We start from the raw sequence: 24,661 nt of genomic DNA, 5'->3' as shown, positions 1-24,661 counted from the left end.
CCACATTTCTTTAATTTACTAAACATAATTATGGGAGAGTTCAAGGATCATTGCGAACTAACGTGACGTCATTTTTATGTATGTGGGTCTTATTTACTTCCGTAATTTAATGAAGTAGTTAAATTAACGTGTTTAATAAGCGGAGGTGAATCTATTTAAGAATGTACATACATGTTATGGGTACTTATATTTTTTTAAACAAAGAATGTGGATTTGGTAATGTGCAGAATTCAGTGGTTTTCAAACTGTTCATTTCCACAAAATGGCAATATATTAAGAAACTTTACGTTTTGGGAGCTACTTTAACTCAATGCTTGATTGGCTTCGCCAATATAGGAAATACTGCTCGTAATGAAAATTATTGACCGGTTCTTAAAGACCGACCGGTCGCAACTTTTACGTTCATTGATTATACAATGAATTAGAATTTGCTCTAAGATATCCAATACTCGACGGTTGATTTCTTGGAAAAAAAATCCCGACTAATTAAACTATGTATTTAAATCTACTTCGATCGATATCGCTAATTTTTGGAGCCAACTTAAGTTATAGAATGATCAATTAGTCAGAATTTCACGCAGATTACAAATCCAAGTACAACAAATAACTGAGTGACGAGTGATTAAAGTTGCGGATAGTTGGTTCTTATTTTCGAAAAAAGATATATGTGGTATTTGCCATTTTTAGCATTTCTGTTCCTTAAAACCCACTCTCAGATATCCAAAATTCAATTGTCGGTTTAAAAAAATCCCAAGCAATGAAAAAAAAATTTTTTTTGAATTTTTGTCCGTCTCTTGTAAACTACCTACTGATCTGAAATTTGGTCATATGACGGACTTCGGGCTGCTCTTTCAATTGGTGTACATATAATAACTCAAAAGTATTAAACATCATTTTCGCCTTGAAAAACTTCCTGCAAAATCAAGTGAAATTTTTCGCGCCAAAATGAATATTTACGATCCGACAGCCTATTCTAATTATTTAAACGAGTTGTATAAATTTCCTTGTTTAATACAATGAAGTTCTCGTCTCGCACTAATTTGATTAAAGTTAATGCTAGCGATTTAGGATGGGGGCATAATGGAAGACCGGATAATTTTATAAATACATTTCGTCGAGCAACGACACAAAAACGTCCTTGTTTTGAACAAATCCCCCAAATGACTTGTTATGACGCTTCCTTTTCCACAATTCCACACTTCCACACTTTTTCCGATGAAATCTATAAAATTGCGCATCTTCTTCGAATTGATTCCGGTTACAAGATTTCCGAGTGTGGATGTTTGCGTTTTACATAAATAAAAGCCAATCAAATGGTTGTAGCTGCAACGGATGACTTCGGACGAACTGAGACGTTTAATTTTGAATGGGCTATTGATTGGATTTCAATGCTCCAACAAAGCCCTTTGTGTTGATTTTAGTTAACTTCCAGGTCGAGTTTCATAAATAAACCGATAACTGCTGTTGATGGAATAAGAAAAAATGTCGCGCTAGGTTCCTACGTATAGGCAATCACGCTTTCACGCGTGAATAGTTTGTGCACCGAATAACATTTTATTTTAAAAATTTATTCAATATATTGACAATATTTATATTACCTTATCTTGGTATTTCTAAATATGTTGTAATCTAAAAACGGTTTTTTGTTTGTTGGTAAAGTACAATGCATGTGATTATTATCGGAAAAAACTTTATTTACTGCAAAGAAAATGTTCAAGGATTGTTATTGCCCAAAGCGCTAAACAGAATCTTTGCACTTTTGTTTGATATCTTAAAAATTCAAACATGTTTCATAAAAAGTTTAGTCATTTCGTGGTCGTGTTCGCGTTACTAGAACAACGATAATTATAATTAGAATAAGTCACAATGAACAATTACAGTCGGGAACTTGCTGCTTAATTACTACTTTAATAAATCATACTATTAATAACGCAAAGCTGCAGGTGGAAAAACACGTAGATATGTGGAACAACAATAAATAAAATCGCAAGAATTGCCTGAATAATTTCTTTGAAGTTATTGTTCAATTTACATTTCTGTGCATAGTTTCTCGAAATAAAATTATACACTCTGTAACTTCACGTTGCTAGCAGGAAAAATGCGTCAAAACATTTTCGTTTTTCTAGCTTCTTCCCAATTTTGATTGTTCGAAATGTTTTTATCGTAAATTTATCTATTTACATTAAAGAAAAGTGCAGAATGTGTATAAGTGATAAGGATATGGTATTTTAGGCAGTTCCCCCGAGGCTCTATCCTGAATCCTGTTTATCACAAACGTGTTCAGGTGCTCTTATTTCCTTCGTATCTTTATCCTTTTTGACACATTGTTTTGTAAACAATACGGATTATCCCAAACAAAAAGATTAATTTTAAAGTCTTTGTACGTTTTCAACCGCAAGGTTTTTCAGTGGCTAATAACTCTTATTTTCAAAGCATACGATTACAGTTGATTCTATCCACTTAATAAACTTCACCAACTAATTGACAACAAAAACACCTGCACATTCCATGTATTTTCTCAAAATGTATTAGTTTTCTGTAAAGTGTGTTTAGTGGAGCCGAATTCTCCCCTTTTATCGACCGTTATGCAGGGGTCGGAGGCTGAGGGTTGTAAAATCCCTCCTTTCTGCTTATAACATTTTAGAGAAATAGATGTTTGAATATATTTTTTGCTAAACTAAATTTCAACTCGCTGAATAATGCAGACAACAGAGTGAACGTGCCACTTACGCGAATTAATTTGATTTAACCGCAGCTTTTAACTTTAAGTATCACGAGCATTTTTTAATCGACGGGGCTTTAAAATTGCGGAATATCAATTATGTGATTGTTGCTTCGGCATTTGTCATCTCTTTAAAATATGACAGTAAACAACTGACTTTTGTTCATAAAAAGTTCAATTTGATCGAGTGGCAGTCCGGAAATTAATTTAATTGTAATTAATAATTACGAGATTCTAAAAAGGTGTAATTATTCAATGCAACTCCAATACAATGATTGATTGATTTGATCGCAAATCTAATTAAAATCATTGAAACGTATCTACTTAAATTCCTGTGAATCGTTCCGTTTAAATTGTGTTTCTAAATAAACACCCTGTAGCATTGAAGTATAAATATTTATAAATCTCTTTCCAGCTTTGGAAACATTTTACATGCAATGTAACGAAAACACATTTTCATGTTTCATAATTGTGATGAAACTTCGAATTAAACCTGAATTTACTTCGGCTATTATTTCCAAACCAGATTTAATTGGATAAATTTTATTTTATGAGTTTGCAACGTGGAAGTGGCTAAAGTTAGAGCCTCGGCTATCTATCAATTAGAACTATGTATCCTAGCAACATAATGAACTTTCTTTCATGCCTATATAGCGCTTGAAATACTTGTAAACCAATTAGACTGGGTGACTTATGTACCTTTTTCTTGCGTTGTCCCAAGTTAATTCAATACATGCTACCAACCATCGCGCTCGGTTTCTTTTTAAAGGTTTTCGAGCAAAATTTCAATTTAAGTCGGATGATTGGATTTATTTATATCATCATGTTATTATAGGCAATGTAAATCGATCGCATGCATTGTTGTGACAATCTGTTAATCAAATTTCGTTAAAACATTTTGTCGGTGTTTGTAGGGTCACGGCCGGTTTGGACAACTTCATAAAATATTAAACTCGACAGACATAACACGATATCGGGTAGCTGCTACCTCTTGATAGACTACATAACGCCTCTTGTACAATAAAAATCATCGATTCACGTCATAATCTGGGATCGTATCAGGAATTTATGAAGAGAATTTTCTTCTCTGCTTTAAGTAGGTAATTTAATTAATTCCCGCTTCTCATTCCGTTCCAACTTCAGAATTTTCTCATTAACAATGGAACAAGCTGCACTGTACTTTTATGTAATGACCCGAAAAAATTGCCAAGTTAATTTAAACTGTTGTAACTTCTTTATTAGTTTATTATAAATTATTGTACACTGCGGACTTGAAAAATTCATCTTTACGCGGCGGAGGCTCGTTATTTATTAACAGAGGTAATGAATTTCGAATTGCTACAGATGTTGCCAGTACCGAAATGACCGCACTAACATTTGTTGCATTGTTTACTGTTCGAATTACATGTATTGATTGGCAAAGGATATAAATAGAAAAATTAGGAAGTGAAATTGAGAAACTTAATGTCGCCACGGTTAAACAGGAAGTTGTATGTTTTGAACAGTCATCAATATTAAAATACTTCACGTATGGAGAACAACGGAAGATATTAATAATAGAGTGATCCTGTATACGTAACGAGCTGCTTTAAATAATTCATTTTCAGAAATACAGATCATGTTATCATTAAATGAGTCAGTTTAGAGTTTGGAGTAGGTTTGTAATGTAAAGGTTGTAATTAAAATTACCTGCAGAAATAAATCGTGCACATTTGTGTCTTCAATTTCCAATTATAAGAATCTTTTTGGCGTGCTGTATTTTCAGTACACAATTCAGAACTATTGATCGTAGCCGAATTGGTCTAATTTGATGCCATAATATCTCATTTGCGAGATAATTTCATTTTTCGTCGAATTAGAGAAAGGAATAACGTTGACTGGGAACATCCAATTATGCCGTAGGTCAAACAAAGTTAATCCTTCGTCGACGTGATTGGACAAATACAACACCCAAGATTCCATCACCGTTAACAGATTTCAATTTTAATTAATCTCCACACGCGCCAATACCACCGCGCTAACTTTATAATTATCCAAAGCTTCTGAATTGTGTTATAAACGAATTAGGTTCGAACAGTATTCGATGATGTTTCGGTACGGTCCTGTCCATTTTTGGTACTTTGAATCAGCAAGTAGCGGCTTTTGTTGTGTAAACATCAATTATGAACATAGTATGTTCTCCTCCTGGTATTTACATTCTGCGTTTTAACATGATTTATCGAGTAATCACTTGTTGGCTGAGCTGTGCCCCAGGGATGGCGCTTTATGGTTAATTCGGCAGCCTTCTCTGCAATAAAAAGATCAAAATCAACAGTTGAGTAGCTCTAGTGTGTGTGGAGGCATCGAGAGCTTTTCCATGAGCTTTTCAACCGATTTACATAACAGTTATTTTCTCTTTTCTCAGTAATCTCATTTGTGTTATTTTGTTTGAAATTTAATCGCAACTAATAGTTGTCTAACTTGGATGCTTGCTGAATCACTAAATATTTAAACCACATTTGCTCGGCTCTAGGTATAAGAGGAGGAACATAAATCCATACCTACTCTGTTAACTTGGGAGATTGTAGCTTCGCTAATATCGGACTTGATTTCTAGCGAGCGGCTTTTTACTACTCTTAATTAAAGAGACACAAGAGATATTTAAATTTTATTATTTATCCCTGTCTGTGTCACGCTAGACCTATACTGCCTTTTGCATTTTTAATAAATATCTAATTACGTGCGATTATAATAATTCACTTTTATCACGTGTCGTCTTCTCATCCCTGTTAATCACAGTTACGAGTTCAACAAACATTGTTTGTTCCCGGACAAGTGATATAAATAATTCAGATGACCTATAATATCGCCGGATGAATAATTTATTAAGCTGGGAATGCTGAATTAAAAATAATTTGCTGTCATTATGGTGCGCTTCATAACTATAAATCATCATTTTATTCTAATTGAACTTTGAGTACGGCATTTGTGATTAACATTTACTCTGAAATTGTTAAAATGTTTTTGAGTGCATGATTTTAATTCGTTAATTAATTGTCTTGCGGCGTAGAATTGAATCCGTGCAGATTAGAGATCGCGGATTATCTCAAAAACACAATCATATTTGGATTAGCGGCCTGATTAAATTGGAAAAAACGCACGCATGATTTTGCGGGAATTATTTCGATTGAATTGTTGGCGATTGGCAATTTTTTAATTCGTTTGCACGGCAGTGTTATTTGAAATTATATTCATGCAAATCGCGTTTTATCGTGAATTATTTAAATGTAAGCTCGTGACGAAATAAATTTCAATCGTTATTGTAAAAAGTGCTATTTATTGGTGTTGTGTGGGCTGTTTTTAAACTGGTTTTGATTTTATTTGCGCAAATAGTTCCAGTAGTAAAGCAGATTCAGAGCAGAGAAATTAAAGAAGAGGTGTCTCCGCTCTGCATTGTTAAGCGTAATTAATTATAATTGTCGGTGTTCTTTGTTTACTCAGATGTCTCCTTTATAGTGACGTATAGTTGTTTGTTTATTCGCATTTGCATCAGATGTGATTGTTGGATATTTTAGAAGAAATGTTAAAACTTTGCAGTTAAAATGAAAAAGTGAAATTTGATATACAGGACACCACATCAAACAACACTATATAAACTCTTTTACATTCAAAATACTGGATCAGATCCTAAATACAATACGCTTTTTTTATTGTCGTCTGCTTGAACATTGGAGAAACTGCAGAAATGTAGAAAGTTTGGGAAATTTTAACACCTCCACCCACCTCTCTCGACTAAATGTAAAATAACTAAAACCGATGAAGGCGATAAATTGTCGGAATGTCACTATAAATATTGGAAATGAAATTATAAAATATTTCGCGAATTTCAAACATTTTGTACGTATTTGTTTTTGATGCTATTGCCTTTGGTTCTATGAAGTAATGTTTTTCCATTTTTCCATTTTCACGAAAATACGATTAAATGTAACAATAAAAACGCTTCGCCATGATGGTGGCACGTCGTTATAAATGTATGGTGTAACTGCATTCATTAGATCCCCAGTTCAGTCCAGGAAAGTAGTTTTGTCCGTTAATGCATCTTTTCGCACTTTGTGTAATATCGGTTTGATTCTATAATGCATTCTGCGTTCCGTATGCATATTTGTATAAATTTATTAAATTGTGTTTTCTTTTAAAAGTGGTAAACAGAAGTGTTGAAAATTGTCTGCATTTTTCCATATTGCTTTATGAATTAATTCCGACCCCTAAAGTGGAAGAACGAAATAATGGGGATTACGCGGTCATGATAATAAATATTTGTCTAAATTACTTCCAGAACAACAACTTGTTCGATGCCCAAGTCCGCAACGAATGACCTACGAAATAGTTCATGTACAATTCAGAGAGTAGATTTATTTTCAGGTCACTCATTTTTAATCGATCGATAAACAATTGAATTAAATGGGTAATTTCAAAAGCTTGTTTACATTTTCACTAATCTAAAAGAAACGGATTAATTATTCCGAAGTGGATTATTCGGGTAATCGATTGGAAGAGCGCACTGTCTATAAAATATTCCTGTGTACTTGCAAAGTTAGCAAACTAGTTTGAAAGGATAATGTTTTTCCAGTCTCTCCGTAAAGAATATTATTTCAAAAGTTTCAACTTGAAACGAAAATATTTCATTGTAAGCTTTTTAACTTTTAACTAATTTCAAGTTTGTTCCTAAAGCTCATGCATATTTACTTGGGTACTTTTCTGTTGTCCGGGCTGTCTCGACAGATTGAATATAACTTTTCTCAAGGTTTCAACACTTAAAGTCGCAAAGAACTGCGGATTATTGGTTTTCTCATATCTCATACTTGTTTACTTTCTCGAATAAAAAAGTACAATATCAGTTAATGGAGTTTCATTGCTTCAACTGCAGGAGAGAAATTCATGTGTATTAGTTCCATTTAAGTTGAAAATTTGTAAATACCACAGTCACAGGGTCATTTATTTCTACCATGACTCAGCATTTTATTTGCCATGTTATCGCACTAATTATGTATTCATTTCGTGCAATTTTAATTGTTTTTTTGTTCTAGGTAAGAGATCAATCAATTCTTGAAGAGGTACATGTAATGTAACGAAGATACGTCTTAACAGTGAGTTAATTAAAAAAATATCTAACGAGTTGAATGAATATCATGTATTGAAGACTGTCAAATGGCTGTTAATTACAACACTTGTCAAAATATTCATCAATCAGCGTTTGTGTAATTTTCGAATTTCCACAACGCAACTGAGTTGTGTTTGTTTTGATGTTTTTTTAACAAAATTAATTTTTATTGAAGTTCCGGTCTATCACGAGACACGTCTAAATTGGATTGAATTAGTTGAACAAATATTTATTTACATGATTTTTTATTATAACACCATCATTAAATAAACCATTTGAATTTGAAATTTAAAACGTGGCAGTCAGAGGTTGAAAAAACTGTCAATTAATTTTGTGTCTCTTTTCTGGAAAATTGGTTTTTAATTTTTGAGATCCAGCTCTATTTGGCGTCCATAAAAATAAATCAACACTTTCTGTTCTAATTGGAACAAATAATTGAGTTCATTAGGCTTGCACTGTTACATCCAACAATTCTTTGGTTCATTCGCTTTATTATTTTTAGTTCACCCTGCAAGGTCGTGACAAAAATTAATTGTGGGGTCAAGTGAAATAAATAAGCTGTTAATTACGTAAGAGAAAGCTGCTCGCTTCATTGATAAATATAATTACTATACATGCCTACACCGGAAACTATTTGTTGTGTTTAATGTAAGCAATGAAAGATCATGTCTTCAGCTAACGTAACAGCGTGATATTTTATGGTTTAATCAAGAATTTATCGAGTGTTTATACAGTTTTCTAAATTCTATAAGAGAAAAATAACAAAACTGAGGTATTTTTAGTAGAACGGTTGCTAACTTGGTTCATTTATCGTGGAGGCGTGAATGAAGCTGCGCTTCTATTAAACCGATATTAGATGCATTTCAATGAGCGCCTCGAATATGTTGATGTTTAAGTTATCGTGTGAATAATGTATAAAGAGTTCTGGGAACATCATGACAATATTATTTACGACAGGAGTTTGTATAAGCGGCCGAGAAAAGGAAAATCGATACGGCAAACATGGTAGCTTGCAAATTAAAAGTTTTATCTCCCATCCCATAACGTCATACCTTTTCTTCGTCTTTCCCAAATTGTTCGGATTTTCATCAATTCATTTGGAGACACTTTGAAGCTAAATTTGGCGCACCCTAAACTGCACGGATAATAGGGGACAGCGGAATATTATATCAAGAAGGGTAGATAAAGTCGAGGGGATTGCGTCTGATATGTGTTTCACCTAACGATGCCTTTAATACTTCATTCTTCTGAAAAAACAACTTTACATAAATGAAAATGTCACACGACGAAAACAATGAGAATTGGACTTAATATTAAATTAAACTCAACGCCGCTTGCAGAATTCCGAGTTGATATAATTTTAATAAATGCAAATGGCCATCTACTTTATGCCGCCCTTTAAAGCACGTATTTCCAGATTAACTTTGCTTGTTTGTTAAGTTTCCACTGCAAGAAACAACAATGTTAAAGCCGCCGCAACACTGTTTACGTTCTTTTATTGCGTCGTTCAACTTTTAAAAAACTATATACTTCATGCAGCAATGCTGTAAAATTTAAACGGATCGTCCAACATGTTTATGCGACACTTACCAATCGTAAATCCTCGGAAACTTAATCGTTCTCGAATTTGATTCGAGGATAAATCAATTAAAAACTTTGCGCTGCTTGTATTGATTTAAATCTAAGAGCTGTAGAAATACCGGGAAAGTAGTTGCTGAAAAATTACTCGCGATAATTAAGTTTGGAATCTACCTTCTTTAATTAACTTTGAAATACGTTTATTTTATTGTGCAAATGGGAATGCAAATGGACGCGGTTTTTACAATAATGTCGTGCATTCGGAAACTATTACGATAAATCACACTCAACTTTTTGTTATTTGACGGAAAGTTTGCGGGAGTTATTTTTGAATCGGTTTAACTGACGAGAATTCTCATCGATTCTATAGAGCCGGAGTACTGCATTCTTGCTGCACAAAAACACGGACATAATTGAACATTTTTGGCGTTTTTGTTAAATTTATATGTAGTCGCCTGCCGACAACTTCCATTTTTGGAAGTTTCACACATCTAAACTTGGTCGTTCAATGCTGATTTTTTAAAACTTGTAAAATTTCTGGGAAATGTCAAACAAGAACTATCACATCTGTCAAACTTTCACGAAGCAAAAAGCTTGTTCTTGTTATTTTTTTTGCAGATTAGTGATAATATTAATAACGCAAGTTTACTTCAAAAAATAAGCGAGATATCGATATCAGAAATTTGGCATGATTTTTCGCGAAAAAATGCAACTTTCGACTTTTGGAAAATCTAAAAACTATTTCTTATGTAAAAAATCGCTAGAAAAACGATGGCGCAAACCGCATCTCAATATCTGAAATAGTTTTCGAGATATTGAGCACGGAGTGTTTCGAACTTTCAAAAATTTGTCTCTCTGCCGATCACCCAAAAATTCAAACGGCCATAACTCAGTTATTTGTTGACGAAAATGAAATGTTCTTGCGGCTTTGGATTCAACGTGACATTCTGCGTAAAATAAGCACAAATTTGTTGAGTTTGCTTAATAAATAAATGGGGCATTGGTCAAAAACTGTTTTAAAGAGGCCATTTTGGGGCGATTTTTAATCACTGTGTTCAAGGTGAAAACGACGTTTGATACCTTTGTGTTCTACATCAATTGAAAGAGGAGATCGAAATCTATCTACTGGCCAAATTTGAGATCGATCGAACAAATAGTTTACGAGTTATGGTCCAAAATAAAAAAATTGAAGAATTTGAGAACTTTTTCTAACGTAGAATGAGCCGAGGAAAACGATGGCGCAAACCGCATCTTAATATCTCTAATTTCATTATAAGTTGACAGTTGCTTGTGGAGCCATCTATTAAACTAAACTGACAAGTACTCACTACAGGTATCTAACTTATCCTTTGGTTCTCCTGATTTTTAAAATTGCTTCTTTTAAAAAAAAATTGCAGGAAAAATGACGTATGTCTATCAGAATTTCTAAAAGTCAAAAAATTCAAAGCAAGTCGTAAAATGTTATGAAATTTTTATTTCTAGAGTCAATTACGAAGGTTTTAATTTTGCTATAAAATCTTAATTTTCCATTCATCGTTCTTATTTTCTTCCTACGAGATTTAAATTTTAATAAATTTGAGGAATCTGAGCTTATGAAAACCTGTAGATAATTTACCGGTTTACAAAGGAGCAATTTTAGAAGTTTGATTTGAAAGAGATAAGTTAGATATTTGCCAATTTTGTTTAATAAGTGATTGCACAAGCAACTGCTAAGTTTTTTACTAATCGCAAAATATCATGATGAAAAAGATAAAAATTATAATAAAATACGACCAATCACAGAGCCTTATAAGGTTTAGGAGTTTTAGGATGCTGAAAATAAGTATAAAGAACATTTTAATTTTTTCTGTGTTAAATAATAACTGTTATAAAACCGACAATAAATCTTTTAAAATAAATTAAGTTTAAGTTTAAGTCTCCTTGTAAACGACCTTTACCCATAAAATTACCGACAAAAATTGCTATATATTTTCTCTCATTCCTCATTAAAATTGCATCGTAAATTTGTTTCAAAGTAGCGTAAATCTTGAGATAGCATTAAGAGACGTTTAAATTTATTTAACGAAAACAACAATTATTGCTTGAGGAAACTCAGTTAATTATTGGTTTTCGATTTCTTCACAATCCAAGGATGAAAGTACGACTTTATTCTCAAACAATGGCATGTTTCTATTCTTTTTCATCTGATAAAGATTCTAATAGATTACTCACACATTGTAAGCAGCGGCGTTAATTTAATGCATTCATCATAGTAATTAATTAATTATAATATTAGTTGGTTGCTCTTTACTCGCGTTCTAAATAAATTAGCTTCAATTTATTTCACATGTATTAAATTTTCTGTTACTGACAATACATATAAAAACTAATTCATCTAATATTATTAAATTAAACGTAGGAACAAAGGCAGACTCGCAATTAATTGTACCGCACTAAACAACGTTACCAGAAGCAAGTTTGAAATCACGCAAACTTTAGTAATTTTGTCGTGGATCAAAGAACTTATTTTATAATGAACAACAAAACAATTCGCTATGAAATAAGCTTTTTCATCTTTCGATACACCATCTTCACGGAGCGGCATTCTTTGCTTGTATTTAATAAATTTTATTGCAGAAAAAGAAAACCATGTCGTAAATAACTTTTAAAGTTCTTCTGGGATTCTTTGTTTGAGTTATTTATATTGTTGGTCACCTCACATAATCCGAACAAGATAAATCATTTTAAAAGGACTTTTAAAATAAACGTCACAAAGAAGTGTGTGCATCATTGGAAAATTACACGAGACGGATTGGGGAAAATGGGAGAACGGATAAAAGTCGTGTTGTCAGAATAACTCCAACAACAAGTAAATATCTTCGGGTTAAAACGGACCACCTACATATAAAAAATATTATTGAAATCTTATTTCGTCCAATTTCTACAAGAAAACTTAGATGATGTTCTCCACACACGCAATACTTTTGTTATTGATTTTAAACATCGACTCTGAATTTAAATAGAATACTTTGAATAGTCTACTCAGGAAATCGTGAGGGGTTGCAGACATCGAGAGATAACGAATTTACATAATTAAGTTTAGATCAAGTTAACACACTAAACTCTTGATAATATTTAGCAACCGTGAAATTACCTAACTCAAACTAAAAAAATACGGTGTTATTTACAGAGTGGCTCAACATTTTTATTGCCTTTTGACACATGATTAATAGCGTAATGGCGTGCTGGTGAAAATTAAACCGCAAAATGAGTTTCAGTTATATGCGATAACTCATACTTAAGTTATTAATTATTACATTTAGTTAATAAAAACTAATGGAAACCTTGGACGGCTGCATATACTCTGTTTTTTAGTGTCGGGCAATCTCATTTGTTATGATTTCAAGGTTAAGTTGCTGCTGAGACAGTGGCTGCAGTAGTGGGGAAAATGCAGAAAACGAGGGATTTTTTTTCTTTTTATTACCAAAGGCAAAAATCAAAATACATTATAAATATGTATATACAGGATGAGTTCTTTACCGTAACTGGCCTATCAAACAAAACAATAAATGACACGAGCGAAAAATTCAATTTGGATTTTAACTACACAATAAATGTCATCTAATGGATTTCCGTTCCATTTTAAAAATTAATTTAGTTTCGTGATTTAACATTGAAACACGAATAAATTTTTATTATTAAAACCCGGCGCATCCACCATTTTTGCATAGACAAAACAGCGCTCTAGAACGGATTTATTGATGTCTGACTATTTAACAGTTTGAGGTTACCAACAGCAATAACAGAAAATTGCTTATTAATATTTATAAGACAATATTATTTTAAACTTTCTTTGGTTTGCTTAGAGAATCTAAGTTTTGTTGACTTTTAATTAAATTTAGATAATGCCGCTTTATCGCAAAGTAGCGTCTAGTAGTGCTTTCTTTTTTTACATGTTGGTAGCTCGCTGAGCCCTTGAGTTTGACATTTCAGAAAGATGTCACCGCGTTGTTATTAATGTTTTACTTCAAACTACGAGGCGGACGCTTTGTGATGACAGACAGAACTACCAACATATTTCAAATTCCAACGCTGCTGCGAGGCCGTTTTTATTCGATTATGACGTGTTTTGCTCTATGTACGTACATTTATCGACAAAACGGTTCGAATTAAATTTAGTAAATCTTACAATGGCCCGAGCGTGACGTTTTATTTTTATCATAAACATTTATGGGTCGTGTATTTTGGGTTGCATTCAAGCTTGCATTCCCACTTGAATAGCGCTGTTTTCACAAAGGGAATTAATTGGTTGTCCGTTCATATTCGCGAGGTAAAATACTCATACTCGCATCATTTTCCTGCTCTATTTATTCTCCTTTTATGTTTAAATAACATGCAACAAATCGTTTACTATTTCCATAAAAAAAAATGAAAATAGAAAAAAACTCGAATCTTTGTTCAGTTCGATGCCTCAATAACGCACAAATAACTTCATTAAGTACCAAGAGAGTCGTGGTTATCCTATTATGGGATTAAAATCTAAATTAAGCAAAGTGTTACGAAAATTACATCGAGTCATGCAAGCTTCTTGCATTTAGCTGCGTCAAACCGCTCTAAAATTATTATACTGAGTGGACACATTAGAATGTCGCATTCATTTCCGGCTCGACATTTGACCCGCTGGTTAACGAAATCCAATTGAATTATAAAAGCGTCTTTACGCTTTACTGGTTTAATAACGTAATTAAAATTATCAGACACGAGAAACAAAGTAAACATCAGTTCCAAGTTTACATTTGCACGTAATGAAAAAAGCTGATAAATATGAAAGTGATGGTCATCATTGGGATGCAGCGGCCAAATATTGCAGATAAGACCGAATCTAATCATTGCAACGAACTAAAAGCTCTCTACGAATGGATACAGGATATTATCATTTACAAAGAGAGAGAGGATTTGCAGGGGTTTACAACGAGTGGAAGGAAGATGTTCGAAGGCATACACTGAAATTGAAATAACAAATTATAACTTCGTAAAGTAGGCGGTGGGACGGTACTTGTTTCTATGGGAACGAAGCTCCAGCGCATGCGTCTATTATTTTTATGGTTAATTAATTATCTCACTAAATGTAAATAAGAACTTAACTTCTGCATGAAACAATATCCGATAATGTTGATTACTTGGCAACTTCAACTAATTTTAAAACAAAAAAGTGATGTTAGGATATCGCCACGTCAACAATTTATCATAAATATTTAAGCTGAGGATAACGTATTTAAATTTACATAACATCATAACCCATTTTTTTTAAATCTTGAAGATGTATGGTTGGTTCTATAAAAACAACTTGAGTTAGATTTCCAAATCCCTCGCGTTTATTTCCATTGATTTCTGCAGATTCTCTCGTATTGTGCAAAATAAATCAAAGCCAAGGCTCCCCACAATCAATGTAAGATTTATAACAAAAATATGAAAGGAAGTCGACGCTTTTAGTCGAGCTTAATGTATTTAGTTGTGGCTTTATTTAATCACTCAATGGAAAATATTAATCTTCGTAGTAAATACCGACAAAACAAGTCCACTGTTCTACTAAATATCAATGAAAGAGGTCGTTGGCAGGAAACAAATAAAATACACCTAATTTTGAATTTTATAAAAATCGGAATTTTAGAACTGAGATTACCAAAAGATTTGTGACAGTTTCGGAACATTTATCTTCAAAATTTTACTTTTGGGGTTGCAAGTTTTGGAGTTTGTGGAAGTTTAAAATTTTTAGGATAAAGGGTGCTGGGGTATAATAAATATCTATTACATAACAAGTGCTGAAAATGCCAGATTTCTAGTGCACAAAGGCATTTTTTTGATGAGTTATGTACACTATTTTTCCTACGATCCGTCTAAAACTATATAAAAACAGTTTTCGATGGTGTTAAAAAGAAAAATTTCGAAAGTTGTTTTACTTGACTTCATATTTTGGCTCAGATTCCCAAACTTCATCGCTATGTCGGTAAAAAATTAAAAAGCAAAATTTACTTAGCCACATATCTTCGGCTTAAGTTGCTAAGTCCATTTTTGAACAAAATACGTGTTCAATTTTTTAAAAAGGATAACAGAATGGTACAGCGTTAGATTCTTTTATGTGTTATTATTTTAGAATTAAGAAATATTTTATTTTCATTCCCCAAATTTTCTAAAATCTCACTCAAAATAATCCAAATTTGAACAATTTGGCACTGTAAAACTAAAATATTTCTCTACCACGATCAACTCCGATAAAGACATTTTTTGCCACTTGTTTATTAGCGTTTTTATTCCCAACTTGTCGATGGCCTGGACTGAACTTGACATTGGATCCAAATGCCTGCCTTTTCTGCATAAAACTTTATTAATTTTTTTCTCAGAAACGGTGACGTTTTGGGACGCGAAATTTTGCCCTCATGTCAAACTGCGTGGTCTAATATTGGGGTTAAAATCTTTGCACTTTATTCGGGTACACCTGTATGTAAAAAATTCAAAATGGACTTAGCAACTTAACAACCTAAGCCGACGATTATTTAATGAAAATTGTAAATTTGTGGTTTGTCCTAAAAACAAAAATTCTGTCGTTTCTACAGTTAAGAACCAATTTAGAAATGACAAACTTTAAACTGATTATTGGTAGGAAAAAATTGAATTTCTGTTATCTAAACATACTTTTGTGTGGTAAAATTAACAGTGTTCATAACTTCAAGCTCGTAGTTTGTCATGTCGATTCGATCACAAATCACGCTTTGCTATAATTGGAAACATACATGAACACGCAGTACTGTCCCAATTCATGTCAACACCGCCAAAATGAAACTGGAATATTTATGAAAAACTAGATGAACTAATAATTGCTCGTCCCGTCGTTGCCGGGGTTTTATCCGATCGATATTTTCAATATCCATCAAGTCTTGAAGAATTTATCCGACAAAACCACTTTTATCCATCGAAATTTTCGCAATGCTAGCAAGTGTAGTGTAAATTATTTGAGTACGAATTTAGCTCCAAGTCCTTTTAGCAAAGCTTAAAGAATCTCCTCCGGAGAATTTAATTGTAAAGATTTACCGCACCATTAGACTGTGACTGCTCGTGTTAAAACCGCAAAGGTCTCGTCACAATCTTGAAACAAAAGCGTGATTGTGTATGATCGTAAAACGAAATAGACGTTCTTCTCGAATCTGAATTACGTGACAATGCTACAAAGGCGAATCAAAAGACGAAGTTTTTCTTTAGTTCTCGTTTTTCTTTTCGGGTAAATAAATAAAAAATTGTTTACTTGAGAATTCCCGATTTTTTGCCGAAATTTCCCGCAGAGAATTATTTTTATCACCCGAGTAAATTAAAAACGCGGAACATAAATATTTAGGTAGTCATAAATAACGACGAATAATCATATTTTTCTCTGTGAATTTATTTATAAACCCATCTCGGTGTAATTTACGTCGCCGCTAAAATTCGGCTTACATCAAAAAAAAATAATTTGGACAAAATTCTCTTGTTTCTTCAAACAAAGGACCGTTAAACATATTTCCGAATCGACGTTTCATTTAAAATCGTAATTTTCGAGCAAGTCGCAAGATTTATATATCCTCAGACGCTCACATATTTTGCCATGAAAATTTTCCGGGAAAATCGTCTTATTAAACGCATAAATCGATTCGCTACTGTTCCACAAAACGAATACAGTCAACACACAATGCACATGGAAAATTAATCTGTTTGAAACGGTTATTTATGTCAAGCTTTCAATAGACATTATATTATTAATTCGTCTCAATGCAATTAGCGGAAAGTAAGGGTTTAACTCTTTGATGCCTGGCAAACACACAGGTGGAATGTTGTAATTATCATTAATTAACAGATTTTCCTGAAGGTGTTGCAGTCTCCGGAAAAATTGTACTTTGAAGCCAAGAAAAACACAACCATGCATCATACTACTTATATTTCATTTTAAGTCTCTGTCTTGCTCAGTAATTAGTACTCTCTTTGATCTCCTCACGAATATTAAACGCATTATCATTTCCATTATCAGTTTAATTATTTTTAGTAATTCTATTTCGTTTGAACACGACATAAATAACCGAAGAAAAATAGGCAAACAAATATAGGCTCTTGGTTACAAAGCTGGTGTCATTGTGTAAGTCTCAAAAGGATATTAACCTGTAGGAATAGCTTTATCGAACGATCGTTCCAGTAAACGAGAGAACGTGAGTTAATTAATGGTGATGTGACGTCAGTTAATGCAGTCTGAATTTTCCAAATCCCTGGGGAAATAATCTAGTTTTAACTCGGAACAATAGTTAACTCAGCTCAAAAGTGTACTTTTTTTGTAAAAAAAGTAAATGATTGTAAAACTTTTAACAGTTTCTAATGTTTTTCTGAATAAATACGTAAAGTTTCGAGTAAACAAGTTACATGAAAATTTATGAGGAGTAGCAAATTAAGCGAATTATAGCATAGAAAATGTTTCGAATTCAGTGTTATAAATCTACTACAGACAAAGATTGAGTTTATTTTTGCTGGAACAGTTCAAACACCTAATAGAAGGTCCTTTGAAGATCTCGATATTTGAATTAAAACGACATTGCCAATAAAACCAAATCTCTGATTTAACTATTAATGATTGTCGTCTCGTCCTTCTACCCCATTCGTTTGTAATCCTATTTTTCTTCTCTTGATTAGGAGCGATTTTTCATTTTTGTTATCTTGTTCATAGGATGAAGTGTTGGCCATCGCGGAAAAAGTTGTTCTTCGAGTTGAAGACTTAATAACTTGGATTACGGTAGATGCAGAATGGACTTGGGGTAGATTAGCAAAATGCGAGAAAGACGTGAAAGATCCTCCGAAGAGTGAAGAAGGCAGAAACACCATTGGATCACTCACTGAAAGCTCGTTAGATTTCTCGGATGTGGAGAAAGAAAGAAAAGCTTCCGGTAAGTAACGAGATTTTTATTATTTATGTTGTAATTGTTTGGTGAAAAGGCATTTTTTGTTGGAAAAACTCAAAAATGTTTCAACTCCAGACGATCATTAATAAGAAGTTTGAAATGAAATTATAACTCTTTAAAGTTTTAAAATGGAAACTTCTACACGGAGTCTTCATACACTGTTTTTCTTACTGTCCTATTAAACCTTATCTAAAACGGTTCTCCTTTATCCGAGAAAATCATATTGTATGAATAAAAAAACCAAACGAACGTACACGCTCGGAATTGAAAGTGCGAACGCAATTTCAGCTCCATTTGTTTCGTTGAATTGCCAACCTGCTCTCTAGTATTATTAATATTGTTTGGACCACCCTGTTTATGACATTCCGCTGCATTCTGGATATAAATGACTTAATTACTGTTAACATTTAACAGAAACTGGGTAATTAAAGCCCAAGACTGTTTTGATTAACAATCAAATTTAACTTTGTCGTCACACAACATTCTTATAGTGTTATTGCAACAAATTAAATTTTGAGAATGGTGGAGGTGCTCATTAAATAATTCGCTTATGCTAATGAAAACTTTGGTGATTGATATCGTGCTTTTCCTTGAATATCGAAATGGAATTAGCTATAAAGTCAGTATATACGATCCCAACAAATTTTTGTTTATGTAATCGAATTTCATTGCGCTCCTGGGGACAACGTCGTCGGATCGATGGCATTCATTTCAGGTATTAGCAACTGTTGATGACAGCCCGTACAACAAAACAACGAACAAATTTTCTGTTCGCAACAAAGAATTTTCCGCGAGAAAAAAGGTTCTCGACATCCGAAGTCAGTTAATTATAATCGATCCTATAATAACAAATTAAAATACAGGTGCAGCCAGTATAATGCATTAAAGTTTAATTGAACAAAATGGTGTTTTTGTTGCAGTATTTAAAAACTTTGAGCACTTCATAAACGGTACGTTTATAATAAATTTAGATTAAAATGGCGGAGGCTAAGGTAATTGAAAATTTTAAATCTGCAAAGTGAGTAAAGTAATTTGCTCGAGTTTTCGCAGATACGCTTTGATCTCACGGTTTATTTTTATTCTCTATTTCATCTGAAAAGAGGAGTTTATCGATTACGCTGTAGCAGTGCGGAGTTGCTAGTTTTCATTACGGAAAGATCAAACCAATTATAATTGCGATGTATCACCTGCGATATCGTCAACATTTTTCATTCGTAATTCTAATTCTATGCATGACTCGTTATTTTGCTTTGTACAGCTTGACGGAAAATGCAGAAATGTGCACAGGTGCTCGCTAAACAATCAAACTTCAAACAAAGATTCCACAGGTGTAAAAATTATTATCAAACTGTTGTGTGTTTTTGATTTTTCCTCAAAGGTGTCGGAGTCGATGTTTTAACCCCTGTGAGATTTAGAAGGATTTTAAGAATCCTTCTGTAATCATATTCGATTCCTTTTGGACGACTAAATTATCATAATGTACACAAATATCCTGCTTAAAAATCTAAACAGGTGAACTTTTGTGACCCACGGTTGAATATAATTATGACCTTCTCACCTGATTATCGAATTTTGTGACTCGTATTATCACCGTAATCGAATTGACTCATAAAAAATAACTGAATGTGTTTGGGTCAACGTTGTTTTATGCTCGTTTTATGAAGGCACCTAGAAAGTGAAGTGCTTTATTGTGGGTACAGCGATTGTTTATCGATCCGTTTAACTATATTTATGCCTTTGCACGGGAGTTCTCAGGTAAAGAAGTGTCATTAAATAATCAATTTGCACCTACAGTATTTACAACGGTTTTACGTCGGAGTAAATCCGATTAGAAAATAGTGGTTTAAATGCGCTGTTGCAATCTCGGCGACATTCTGTGCAGTCTGCAGCCCGACCATAATTAATCTTGTGACGAATTCTTCCTAACTGGAAAAGATATTGCTATTGAAAACTCCCAGTTAATACGTGCTCTCAAATACTTGCGAAACTTCATTTTAAACAGTTTGTTCTGTTTTGAGGACGAATTCCGGAATTTACAACATTTGTTATCAACTCGGAATTAATGGGACGTTCTCTCTTAAACTTGGCACGTTATTACACCACGCGGTTTATGTTTATTTCATGGTATTTGTTTCCGGTGGAAACGTTTTTCTACTCATATATTTTTCCATTGAAAATGCATAACCTGTTGACCTAAAGGGTTCTCTTGTGGGCCATGAATTTTTTGTGGATTTTTTTAAAATTGAACTTTGGGGTGACCATTATAATTTTACGTGTCCCGCTGCTAAAACAGGAAGTTGTATTTTTATAACACTAACAATAAGGCAGCTGTTGTGGTATTATAATGCTGCAATTTAAATTTAATTGTACGCTCACTTGAACACTAAAACCGTTTTATTAATGCTACGGACTATTTACCTTTGCACAATTACATCATTACGCTTGACAGTGATGAAAAAACGCGAAAATTCCATCTCTTCTATTTGATATTTTACATAATCATTATAATTAGCTATTTTCTATATTAAAATTCCAAACAAAATGAATGTAAATGTGGAATTTAAAATATTGTTGGCAAATTTTTGCATAGTGGTACTTCTTTATTTTACTTCATTTCTATAAACTTTTTTTCTTTTCAGACTGCGTCTCGGAGAATGCAGGTCCTCCGGTGGTGATCCTGAGCTACCCTCGTTACTGCCGGTACCGTGCCATGATGCGCCGCCTGGAAGGTGTGGAGAACGAATACCTCAAATACAAAATAGTGAACGCTTTGGGAGGCTTCACCGCCTACACTAAAAACACAAGAGTGCTGTTTTGCAAAGACACTTTCGACTATCCCGAATTAGAGGGTCACGAGTTGTTGTGTAATCATCTCGCTCCAAAACTAAAAGGACGACCAAGAGGGAAACGGAAAAAGCGAAGCGTTTCGCCCGGATCAGAAAGTAACGAATCGGAATCTTCAATATCCAATGTGTTCAATTCTTCGAAGGTACACAAATCGTATTTTTTTGCAGTATTTTACAGTTTCGTTTTTACAGGAAAAGGTTTCTGGAGAGGGTGATAAAAACGGCTTGCGATGTGATACGACGCATCTGAGACGTAGCACCAGAGCCACTGAGAATAACGAAAGTAAAGACTTCATCAAAGAATTGACTGTGTTTATGAAAACAAATTATTCGCCGATTGGGAAAATTCCGTCGCTAGGATATAAAGAATGTAAGTTTGATCATTTTAAACCGACCGTTTTATTGATTCTTTTGATTTTAGTGGACTTGCATTCATTCTATACGAAAGTGCAGAAATTGGGGGGTTACGACTCGGTCACTACGAATCGACTGTGGAAGTCGATTTTTGATGATATGAGCGGACATGCTAACAGTACCAGTGCTGCCACTGTCATAAGAAGGCATTATGAAAGGTCAGTTTTTACCGACAAAAAATGACCTGCAAACGTATTTTGTGTTTCTATATAATTAAGAATTTTACAAAAAAAATACATAATCCTATAATAATAATTCTATTCAAACACACCAAAGTTATTTAATGGATAAAAATGTTTTTTGTTGCCTAAATAAACAAAATCCCTCAAAATTCCCCTGAATCAGTTCACGATATATCAATGATTTCATTGTCCTGTGGATGCTAAAACAATAACCGATTGCGTGACCACTGCGTTGAATTTGTTCTTTAATTATTCATATCGACGAGCTTGAACCCCCGATTTATGTATTTTTGATTTCACGTTAAGGTTTCTTCTACCTTACGAACGCCACGTCAAAGGCGAAGAATACAAGCCATTGCCAATTTCCGAAAGGCGAAGACTGAAGAGCAAAACTGGCAGCAGTACCAGCGATGTCGAAACCAGCGAGAGCACTTCGAGGAGTGGTAATAGTACTCCAGTGCCGCAAGGATCCACTCCTGTCACCCCCACAACCCCTACAGAAAATAAAGTATGTTCTTTTTAATCACTCTTTGAGTTGTCTAACGGAGTTGTGTTGCAGGAGTTTAACATCCACGGGAAGGCCGAGGGGAAGACTTCATCCCTAAGAAGTGTTCGCGTTAAACCAGAGAGACAGAAAGACAAGCATGTTAATAGTGAAAAATTAAACAGTATACAAAACAATAACAATAACGAAATCGATGTTAAAAGCGAAGTGAACGACGACGAAACTAAATCGAGAAGTGAGGTTGTTGCAGTCAAAGCTGAAGAAGTAGTGCCAGATAAAGACGCCGAACCATTAACTTCAGCAGTAGCGCCAGTAGCACAAAAACTCAGTCCGGAGAAATCTCATTCTCCGGTCGAAGGTAAAGAAAACATCCCAATTATCAAAACTGGTGACACTCCGACTAAGAGCAAGAGTCCGGAAGTCATCGAGGTGCCATATAAAACCAAGAGTCCTGAAATCATCGACTTAGAAGCCGAGAATTACAACACAACAACAATTCTCCACGAAGTGAAAAAGCGCAAATTGGACATTTTGAAAGAAGGAGGATTGGAGGTGACTCCTGTTAGGACTTTGGCTCCGCCCACTTCAATCAAAGAAATGCGGCCGTCGGTCATACAGCAGACCGGTGCTCAACTAGTACCTAAACAAATCAAAAATGAAATGCCACCTCCGGCGCTTAACACAGTGGCGCCGAAACGGATGCAATTTTCCGTACCTCAAGCTCTTAATATAAGTCACGTCAAAGTAGAGCAAGCTAACAATAAGACACCCCCGAAACCGTTTTACGCTAACGGTAACGGACCTCCAAAGGTCTTACAATCAAAATCTATTTATTCTTATTCGGAAAAAACTGTTTACGGGAATCCAAAAGATTACATGCCTCCAACCCAACCGGTCTTAACACCTAAATTTGTGGGGCCGCGACACGCAGGAGACATTTTAGACTTAACGGTTACAAGCCCCCAAAAACCAGTGGTGGAGATAATGAAAGTACCACCCACTTCGTTACAACCGCCTTCATTTAGTTCGACTCCGAAACATCCGTATAAACCGCCACCAGCCCCAATGCTAGACGGCCGTAGATTGGGTTCGAACCTTGAAATTACGTTGGTCGGTTCTAAACAAACTCCTAGTGTCCATCCAAAGTATAACTTGCCACCTCCTCATTACCCGTACCATCATCCTAGCAGCCGGTACCCGCAGAAACGGATATCAGCGGACCACTACACCAACCACAAAATCCCCAGAATGGACGAGAATGGTAAATACAGTAAAGTCCCACAACCCATACCTTCTGCCTCCCTTATATCAGCTCGAGACAAATCGGGGATGGAAATCACAGTTCCGCATCCTTATTTCCAAAGGAACCACGCTATGAAAAGTGACGCAGGAAAAATCCCACCGCAAATACCTCCCGTTTCAAATTCCAAACATATGCCGCCTCCAACGCCAACCCCATTTTCTTACCTTCCTCATCTATACGAGAGTAATAAGAATGTTCCTCCGTATTTACCTTTGCTGGATCCGATTTACTACACTGCTGCGATGCAGAGTTTGTATTCTCACGGTCCTCTGGGTGCCACTCACCCCGTCGCTCCTCCTTTTCCCTCCACGGAACAGTTGAAGTTATACACTGACTTGATGGCACACACGTCGCGTTTGAACTTCCCTTTTCCGATCGGTTCCGAAGGAAATCCTTCCATTCTTAATAACAACAATCTGAAGAAGCCGTAAACATATCTTCGTTTCTGGTCTTTGGTGGACTTTTTGACGTGATACATTTGATAAAATGAATGACAATAGCAAAACATTATAAATAAATGTAAAAATATGTAATTACGATTCGAATAAGTTGTAAAGTAAGTGTTACTGGAATGTGTATCATTTACATGTTGATGTTGAATTGTTTCTTTTGTTTTTTTTTTCGGGTAGATGTTGAATGAATGTTGGTTACTTTTGTCTTATAAACGAACATGTTTTAATTTGTTTTTATTTTTTGTTTGCGACTCATTCGCATTGTTCCGACCGACCATCTGTGCGAATTAAGCGCAAAATTGCGCGTTTGTTTGTTTGGTTACAAGTATTACTGCAATTTTCATGTAAATGAGAGTTTTATTTGTTAGGTTTACGATGTTGTTGTACATATGAAGGCCAGATAAAAATTAGTATCTGTGATTTTATTAAATAAATAATTATACCAAATTACATTGTATATAACATGATAATTCCCTATTTTCTCGAGTTAGTCAATTATTTAAGTTTTTATAACTAATGTACATAGGTACCATTTACTTTTATAATAATGTAAGTGTTAGTTCACAAT

General features: G+C 34.2%; 1 protein-coding gene across 1 annotated transcript in view; it reads left to right on the top strand.

Moving 5' to 3' along the window:
* The window catches only part of LOC148172937 (uncharacterized), a 53,076-nt gene extending 28,533 nt beyond the window's left edge, over positions 1–24,543 (top strand). Inside the window, exons 3-8 of the mRNA XM_088039967.1 lie at positions 18,160–18,376; positions 21,031–21,380; positions 21,430–21,607; positions 21,659–21,809; positions 22,140–22,341; positions 22,393–24,543. Of these exons, the coding sequence (XP_087896093.1) occupies positions 18,160–18,376; positions 21,031–21,380; positions 21,430–21,607; positions 21,659–21,809; positions 22,140–22,341; positions 22,393–24,072 (2,778 nt within the window). The 3' untranslated portion in view covers positions 24,073–24,543. The remainder of the gene's footprint in view (positions 1–18,159; positions 18,377–21,030; positions 21,381–21,429; positions 21,608–21,658; positions 21,810–22,139; positions 22,342–22,392) is intronic.
* Positions 24,544–24,661: the final 118 nt, after the last annotated feature.

Source organism: Gnatocerus cornutus, chromosome 6, assembly GCF_029298725.1.
Source record: "Gnatocerus cornutus isolate USDA-ARS CGAHR chromosome 6, icGnaCorn1.1, whole genome shotgun sequence".
Lineage (NCBI taxonomy): Eukaryota > Metazoa > Arthropoda > Insecta > Coleoptera > Tenebrionidae > Gnatocerus > Gnatocerus cornutus.
Note: the sequence above shows the minus strand (reverse complement) of the source record. Positions and strands in the feature narration are given on the sequence as shown.